At 40.2% G+C, this 9,635-nt stretch overlaps 1 protein-coding gene across 1 annotated transcript; it reads right to left on the reverse strand.

The window, feature by feature from the left end:
- Nucleotides 1–530: 530 nt before the first annotated feature.
- LOC112247295 (WD repeat-containing protein 76) lies at nt 531–9,465 on the reverse strand. The gene is given in 16 exon segments (XM_024416016.2): nt 531–1,134; nt 1,367–1,475; nt 1,740–1,793; nt 1,985–2,100; nt 2,102–2,138; nt 2,348–2,446; nt 2,536–2,651; nt 2,827–2,985; nt 3,406–3,562; nt 3,728–3,768; nt 3,979–4,080; nt 4,266–4,386; nt 4,662–4,717; nt 4,824–4,916; nt 6,098–6,238; nt 9,284–9,465. Coding segments are annotated over 16 exon segments (1,605 nt in total). The 5' UTR covers nt 9,344–9,465; the 3' UTR covers nt 531–990.
- Between the last annotated feature and the right edge of the window lie 170 nt (nt 9,466–9,635).

The raw sequence follows: 9,635 nt of genomic DNA on the forward strand, positions 1-9,635 counted from the left end.
TTACCATTGCCAAGATCTCAGTAAGTGATGGGAAAGGTTAAAAAGGCCACTCCTTAGGTGTTTGGTGCCATTGTAGACTGTCTTAATTCTTAAATTCAACAAGTGTTGTCAAATATCTAAAGATGGTGCTCAATTGGCGTGACATTTTCAGGGCTGATGTAGAACAAAGATGATTCAAATCAAAGTACAAATGTAATTAACACAAATTAGCCAGTACAGAATACATGAGTCATTTAAGCCCAATAACTGAAGGTAGGGTGGTCATATTAATAACAAAGATTATTGCTTTATCATTTTGAAAACTATTTCTGAAATTACCCCCACAGCCTAACATACATAACACTTCTCACTAAGTCTGAACCATAACACAGAAACCTACTAGTCTAATAACATAGCTTAGTAAGGTAGGCCTACACATGAGTTGGGTTACATTGTAATGTTATTTTTGGTGATGAGGAAAAACTGCAGAAAATAATTAGCCTAGACACAGAAGAGTGAGTTGCCTGACATAGGACACATTTTCAACACACTGGTATTTAGCCATGATTTTATTGATTGTAGGGCTGTAGCCACTGAATTCTGGTAGTTTTTATTTGAAAGATTAAAACCGTCAATCACAAAATTCACTGCGGGTACAATACAGCCAATGAAAGAACTAAACTACATGAAAAGCACAACTTCAGCTAAATATAGAAACTAACAAAACATCAACAATTTGATAGAAAACAATGTGCAACAATAGCAAAGGCAGCTTGCAGAAAAACGGAAAAACCAAACAACTAATTTTGATCTATTCTAAGCATGTGTTCTGGGCCCGTATCATGAAACATTTGAGTAGGAGTGCTGATCTACGATCAGTTTAGCCTTCCAGATCATAATGAATAATAGGGAGGGTACCTGATCCTAGATCAGGACTCTTACTCAGATGTTTTGTGAACAATGGCCCAGGTTTCTCCTCTCAGGCAGCGAACACATACAGGCATCCTGCTCTCAGTCAGTGAAGACGTACAGCCGCCCGGAGGCGTTACCCCCCAGTAGAGCGTTCCTGGTGGGGTGGAAGGCTGTGACTGAGAGCACAGTGGTCATCTCTGGGTCCTGGAAGGAGTGCTGGAGCTGCCCACTCTCATGGAACACCTGGATAGAAAATGATATACTTTATTGTCCCAGAGGAGAATATTGTCTTGGACACAGTGCCCCTGTATACAAAATATATAAAACATATAAAACGTTACCCATACCATGCATAGCCATATAACTTGCACACTGACCTTACACATTCTGTTATGGGAATAGTAACACGACCTCAGATCTTACTTATTGTTGTTGAGGTTCGATGATAGACGTGGAAACAAAGGAGTGCTTATACCTGGACTCTGCGAGGCCGCTGCATGCTGCCCACAACGAAGCAGTCGTCCCTCTTGGGGTCCCACATCGCCTGCAGCTTGGACAGCCAGCGCCCTGTGTACAAGTTCTGTCTGCAAAGAGGGACAAAGGAAATGGATTCATCAACATTATACAAAGACACTATTACAAATACTTCTGGATTTGCTGGCTGATGTCTATTGGTATAAAGCACACATACTAGAAATAACACTGGCATTGGAGAGTAAACCAATGCAAACAGAGGTTGTAGGATCTTTCCAATGTTTTTTTTATTTCATCTTTATTTTGCCATGAGAGAAAAACTCGAGAGACCTGGTCAGTTTCGCTTTCTAAATGTGATAGTATAATGAATTTACTGGATGGAGGTCAGTAGCGGAGCTCTGGAGGTCAGTTCCGAGGTGTCATAAATCCTGAAAAACAAAGTATATTTAATTGCTAAACATTTCATGTTTCAAGTATTGGACAATAAGCTTAGTGCAACTTTTAAAACCCTTATCGTAGCACATAAGCAAATTATTTATTTGAACTTCAGTCATTTAACATTTTTTATCTCTTTACATATTTTAATGTACTAACATCTTACGGTGGCATGCAGACTCACCTGATGTTGTTGTCTAGGCAGGTGGTCACTACTCTGTTGCCAGTGCCAGGAGAGAAGTAGGCACTTGAGATGCTCTTTGAGTGACCATAGAGCTGGGAGACTGGCTCTCTTCGACGACGCCTTCAAACATCGAGCATCGTAAATGCTCACAATACTAGAGAAAAATCAACACATCAATATCAGTTTTAGCAACATAAAAGATCAATGAAATAGAAAGTGGATTTCCTTAATAGGACTATACTTTAAGTAATAATTTTGCAAACTTGACAAAATACATAAATCAACTTATTAAACCATAGGATTCTCAAGGCTTGTATAGAGATTGACATGTTGCACATCATAGCACTGATTCCCATTTTGTACCTGTTCTCAGCCACCATGATGTACTGCTTCTGAACAGGGTGGACGTGAACACAGCGAACCGTCTTGGTATCCAGGCTATGGAGGGACTCATGAGAGGTTCTGAGTAAAAACGAGACAGACCAACATTAATAGGGCATTAGCAATAAGCTTTTGACTTGTACAGACAGAAAATCAAAATGTTACTTTACCCTGGAGTCCGCCTGTCAACGATGGCAACGTCTCCGTACCAGTCCCCGGTGACCAGCGTCGAACAGTCATGTGACAGGAAGTCAAAGGTTCTCAAGCCATCCTTGATCCGATACACCTAGTTGGAGAAAGGACAGAGATAACGTAACAAAGACCAAACAGGCAATCTAAAGTCTGATATGTGTGTTCAATTCCCACTGGGGTCACATGAAAATACATTCATCGTTTTATGTTGTTTTGGAAAAAAGCTTGCTAAATGCCATATATTATCATCACTGAATTATGCATGGTACCTCATCAAAAACAGCTTTCTCCACATCTGTGCTCCGTAGCGTCCCGTCGTAGCTGAGGGTCAACAGGTCTGTAGGATGTGACCTGGAGAAGGCCATGCAGGCCACCGGCTGGACGTGTGGCTCAAATAGCAGCACGCCCTCATCCCCCATATCAGAGTCCTGAGGAAACAAACAGCAGCACGCGCTCATCCCCCATATCAGAGTCCTGAGGAAACAAACAAGAACTTGGAACTCGGAAATATCCGACTTCAGCGTGTTCAAAACAACTGGGAACTCAAGGGAGAAAAAGACTTCAGCGCGTTCAAAACAACTAGCATCAGACTGATTTTTTTGTTGTTGATTTGAACGATCATCCAACTCCGGTCTTTCTTTAGAGCTCCGACCTGAAGATCACTGATGTCATGATTTGATGTTTTATTTTTCTGAGTTTCCAGTTGTTTTGAACACAGCAAGAGTCCTGAGGAAACAACAAACGGCAGCACGACGTCACCCATACCAGATTCCTGAAAGAACAACAAAACCCAAAAAGCCCAGTCACACATTAACTCTACGGCATCCAGTTTCACTGTATGTACTCACGAGGTTCCACAGCCCCACTCCACCCAACTTGTCCCCAGCAGCCATGAGCAGACGACTGCTACACGGGTGGAAGGCAACAGAGAAGATACGACTCTTCACCACCTTAGCTACTCCTCCAATCTCACTCAGCTCCATGCTCTTCAGAGTACTACGGTACCTGGAAACATATCCAATGTAATGTCAGCCTGGCACAGGTTAGGGTTTTACACATCTATACATTCAAATCAATACAGGATGTCCATCAAATACTACAAATATATACATTTGTCACAGAACATTCAGAAAAAAGGCCAAATTCCTTAACATTCAAAATGAAACTCACTCTTCCAGACCCAACTCCTCCTTTTCTTCTTTGATTAAATCCTGTGTAATAAAATAAAACTTTAAAAGAACAGCAAAGCTGCAAACAGTTATGCTGAACATAGGACTGAAGAGTTAGCCTGGTCCCAGATCTGTTTGTGTGGTCTTGCCAAATGTTATGGTCATTTTCATGCCAAATGAGTTGGCTAGATCACACAAACAGATCTGGGACTGTGCTAGAGAAAAGTAGGTCATGGTGAACAAATGTGCAACCTCTGTCCACAGCTTGAGAAGTTCAGGTGGCAGTGAACTATCCTCCTCCATGTTGATTGGCTCCATACTAATTGGACCCTCTGGCTTCCTGGCATGTTCAATCTTTAGTAAATACACATCAACATAAACAAACCATTATCATGAGAAATAAACTAGCATTTCAAGACTAAAATGGAACAAATGTGAGAAGTAGGCTTTTCTGTGTAGTGAAGTACAATTTCTTAACATAAGAGCATATCCTATTGGTCAGTTACTACATCACATTTTGCTATTGGTCAGTCACTTACTCGTTCGACTTCATAATAAATCCTGTGTGGTTCCAGGGGCAGGGGGAGTCGCTCTGCTTCCTTCTTCTGTATTCTCAAGGACTTGGTGCGAGGAGGCAGTATCTCTGTCCAGGCTACCTTACTGTAGTGAGCCAAGACATTAGTTACATTGTGTTAGAAACAGAAACGAGTCACACTGACATTCTCTATCCAAGCTGGCCATAATAAATACATTCTGTATGCCATACGTTACAGAAGCTCATATGGGCCTTATGTCCTAAAGGGATTGAGTATGTATAACGGAAGCTCATTCACTTTGTACGGAGACCTAATTCGACTGACCAATGTAAGCACATACATGGAAACATTGAAGTAAATATTTTCAGTCATTGGTACAGATGTTGAATCTGTCATTACTTGTTCTGTCTCTTGAGACCTCGCTGTGTTTTTTCTGGTTTCAAATCCTGCTTGGCCTATTGAGGAAACAATAATATATGTTATTCATTTCACCACACAAGGAGTTTCAGTAAAATATGCATAAGTAGATACCATTTAAACTCTGTTCTTCAACAAACTAACCTCAAGCAGTTTTATGGAGGACAGGAACACTTGGTTTTGTCTGATATTTTCCAACCGTTCCAATTCATATATCGATAAACTTCCAGGTTGCATCTGAAATGTAAAAACAAAGAGTAAAGTGAGATCACCAACAGGATTGTATTCATTTGTGCAGTTTTCAAATGTCTCCTCTTGGATCCACAGACGTTTCACAGTATTGTTATAGCCCTGAACTAGCTCACCTGATTGCCTAAACAAGGTTGTGCCCTCTGCTCAGATGTTGATGATGATGCCACAACACTTGGATCGGTATTTTACATATCACCTAACAACATAATATGATGTTATAGCTATCTGGTGTCCGACAGCAGCCGATGGCGTGGCACACAACCATTGGTTGATGCATGCAACGTCTGAGCAGGGGAACATGACCATTGGCTTGATTATTTGTTGACAAGTTGAACCGGGTGTGCCAGCCCAGGAATAGTTCAAATACGTGGAATACCTGGGGGTCGCCGAAGAGATGTTTAAAAACCTCTGCATTAGTCCACATGTAACATATGAACCTGGGTCTACCACGGAAGAAACCAACATCTTGACCATTAGATCAAGAGGAAATTCTCTATTGCCACTAGAACCGACTGATTTTGAAGTCGCAGGTGGGGCTACCGATCACGTGACCATGAGCAACCATGACCGACTCAAGTCCGCTACAGTCACCCCTTTGATCTCCTGCCCCACGACAGATCAGGCCCCCCGTTGGTGATAAGAGCCGTTAGACCAAGAGGAAATCCCCCATTGGCCTGAAGACTGAAATAGATTGAACTCGCAGGGAGGGGCTACCCATCACCTGACCTTGAGCAACCATGACCGACTCATGTCCTCTACACATACGCCATAGCAAACATTTCGCAACAGAAAAGAAAAACAAGCATTTTTTATTGGACAACTTGAGGTAGTCTCTCCCTGTTTCAATATTATACAATCAGTTCCCTTCCGTTTGGTGCCTAATGAAACATGACACCTAGGTTATTTGGCCTAAATACTGTGTGTGATGAACACTTACATCTTTGTCTTCCTTCTGGTCTTTGACTTTTTCAATTATTTCTTCCACTTTCAAAGGAAGTGTTTTTCTCTGAGACAAATTGCATTTAATTGTGAAGTACTAGCATTGCCCAGTTATAGCCCATATACACACAATTGAGCCAAACAATCATGCATGCATACATTCACTGAACTTGCACTTTGGAATTGCATCATGGATCAGTGGTCATCATATGGGTGGACACACTTACCTTTCTTTTCGTTCCTTGATTTTCTTTGAAGCTGGGATTTGGTACCAGTACTTCATCTGGGGTGAATTTCTTGGGTTTGCACCCATCTTTTGCTGAATGGAGTACAGGGACACCATTCTTGGTGTTCGCTGGCTTCATTTCCTGCAATTAATGTTGGGATGCATTTCAATTTGGTAATGACTTAAACGGGTTTATAATTTATCATAAACTTAGCACAAGATCTTCAGCTAGATAGATAGCTAGCTCCGACAATGCTGGAGGTCCGGGAAGAATGCTAGTTAGGTGCCCAAGGAAACTTTAGGTGCACATGGGCGAGGAATTTACAATACTACAGTAATGTGACAGCATAAAAAGTCATTTCAGAACCCGGAAACATATCTCGCAATGAGCGCTAGCAGAGACGAAGATGGGGCATCACTAGCTTCTATAACCAAAGTTATAATATCTGACCATTTCTACAATTTATCTTTTTAAATTTTGATTTTAAAACTAACCTTAACCATGGACTGCTAACCTCATACCTAATCTTAAATTAATGACTGAAAGCACATTTTTGTAGCCAATTTTGAATGTGGCTGTGGATCCTGACTGGAACTTTGTGGCTAAAGAAGCTAGTGGAAACCACGGATGGGCGAATAGACGGTCGTCAGTAGTTACTACAGCCACAAAGGTCAATTCACCATCAATTCAGGTCATTTAATGCTTAAAAACAAAACACATATGAATAAGATATTCGGCTACGGAATTGTTATTTCTTATCGATCTCTACAGTTTACATCCAAAAACAACTGATGTGAAATGACGTAAACAAATACTGAGTTACTGGCTAACTGCACTGTCTAGCATAGCTAACGAACTAGCTACGGTCGCTGCGCACATGACATCGATGAACCACCAAAGGCAAACCCCATTTCTGTTACAAATTGAGTAAAGGGCAGGTAGATGGTTTTTCGTGCCCAAAGTCGACCTTTAAAATCTTATTTTAAACCTAAAATTAGCAGCAATGCTAACCTTACAATAATAACAAAAGCGATTAATAATTATTTTCACGGTTTTACATTCTGACTTTTACAGTCATATTGTAAAACCGTGAAAAAATTAATAATTCTGACTGCTAATGTTAGGTTTAAAATAAGATTGAGAGTGGAAACCCAAATAGTCAGCGATAGATCATCTTTGGCGCTAGTCAGTCATGTCTTTTGAGGAGAGAAGTTAGATAAGACAAGCATGCTGGTCCTAGGTCTCGTTTTAGTGGTTATGGTACATTACTGTTATTGCAACCTACCATTTCATTGATCTCCACTCACCCAGGGCACCAGTCCATGCATAACTAACCCAATGTTTGTACAATTATGATTGCTTGTCACTAACTAACGTTTGCGTCTTGAATTGTCAGCGCCTTTTAACGATATACGAATGTAAGCTGAAAACATACTGAAGGGTTTGCAATAGATAGCTGCTATATATTAGCTCTTGCAAACCCTTCTGTGTGTAGGGTTTTCAGCCGTTACATTCGCCCACTGTTGGCTACATCCAAACTACAATGCTGATGTTATGTTTTATTGTTTAGAAACTTCAATAATCTTAGCTCAAAACGGTTTTCGGAACATTGCTGCCTTATCTTTCGTGAAGTAAGAAAGCGTCTTTCAAGAAAAATACATACCTTACTGTAGCAGTTTGGAACAGATCCACAAGCTGTGTGCCTCTAGTTGACAAACTACACGTCCCCCCAGTTTAAACAGGTGTTCGAACACGAGATAGTTAATTAGAACAGGTGGCCACCTGTGTCTCCCATAAAAATGATGTAACATGGACATATGGTTGTGTGGGAACACTAACCCTTTGAAGGTGTGTTATAATTTAAATTGTATTATTTATTTTTCTTGCCGATATGAAATATACGTTCCTTGTGTTTTCAAAAAACGTATACGATGAGTTAATATTTAGAGCAAGTGTTGGGGCTCTTAACAAAACACCCCTGTCCGAAGATACTACTATCATCAATAGGCGCTAAATCAGTTACCTCTGAATGGGGTAGCTAGTTATATCAGTAGCTAAGTAGGTTTAACATTGACCTAGGTATTTGACAAAAGCAATATGTCGCAACAAAAAAAGTGTAATGGAAACGGAAGATGGGAGACATTATCTAAACATTATTTGTATCCATTGGACCGGGGTGGATTTTTAATCTGTCAAACTTTCTTTATTGCAACAGATCTGATGGAAGCGGCGTTTTTCCTGCCTTTCAAGAATGGCTGAATTGATTCGCCTTGCTTTTCTGTTTGGCTGGCAAGTTTTACCATCCAATTATTTCAGATCTACATGAGTGCAAGTTTCACCATGGCACGGACCATGGCGATACGTTGGCACATGAGATGTATTAGAATATGGCAAATATTAGTCAATTATTGCATTCAATCCATGTTGGTTTTTGCGGGCTACCTGCAGTTGTGTAAAGTAAAAATACATTTAAAGTAGTTTGGGGTATCTGTACTTAACTATTTGTATTTTTGGCAACATTTACTTAACTACATTCCTAAAGAAAAGTGTACTTTTTTACTCCATACCCAAAAGTACTCGTTACATTTTAACAGGAAAATGGTCAAATTCACACTTATCAAATGAACATCCCTGGTCATCCACTCTGGTCTGGCACTCACTAAACACAAATGCTACGTTTGTAAATTGTGTTTGTGTGCCCTTGGGTATCCGTCAAAGGTTGAAGTAGAAATGATTATACATTTACTATTTATACTTAAGTACATCTTAGCAATTACATTTAATTTTGACACAAGTATATTTAAAACCAAATACTTTTACTTGGGTCATTTTCTATTAAGGTATATTTGCTTTTACTCATGAAAATTTAGTACCTTTTCCACCACTGGCTACCTGGGACATGAAACAGCCTGTATGCCCTCCCATCTATCTGTCAGGCAATTTGTAAATGGGCAATGGAAACGCTTCAAAAACTACATTTTTATTCGACAGACGTGACGTCATTACGTTCAGCTGTTTTAGTCGACACCCTAGCAGGCAATTGTCGCATCTATTTTCTACACGAGCTCTAAATGTTAACAAAAAATATCACTGGACAAGTTAATGGAAACATAACTTGTGACTCACTAGCAATATTTCATGGGTAGTTGTATATGGATAGTTCTATGCGATGGTCCTTAATCTTACCTGCAATATGTAGTACAATTTCACAAACGCGTTCGGAAGATTTGGTTCTTCCGAAACCATCAGGCAAACCGAGTCGCAGATATTTAGCTTGCAAGCTAGGTCCGAAAAGCTGTTTGTTTTCTTGAATAACCTAGTTGATGTATCCTGCACCACAGGAAAAACCCTTTCCCGCCACGATGGTGTTTTGTAACAAACCCCTCCCCTTTGTTGTGCAAGATAATTCACAGCAGCTGATTGGTTACTATATTTTTTTATAACAGGGAAGACACATCGCTTGGGGCACATTTGTTTATAACAAATTAACCAGGGATCATTCTAATTTTGCTTTTCATGTGCCAATGGCTTTGGGGGT

Source organism: Oncorhynchus tshawytscha, linkage group LG12 (assembly GCF_018296145.1).
Source record: "Oncorhynchus tshawytscha isolate Ot180627B linkage group LG12, Otsh_v2.0, whole genome shotgun sequence".
Classification (NCBI taxonomy): Eukaryota; Metazoa; Chordata; class Actinopteri; order Salmoniformes; family Salmonidae; genus Oncorhynchus; species Oncorhynchus tshawytscha.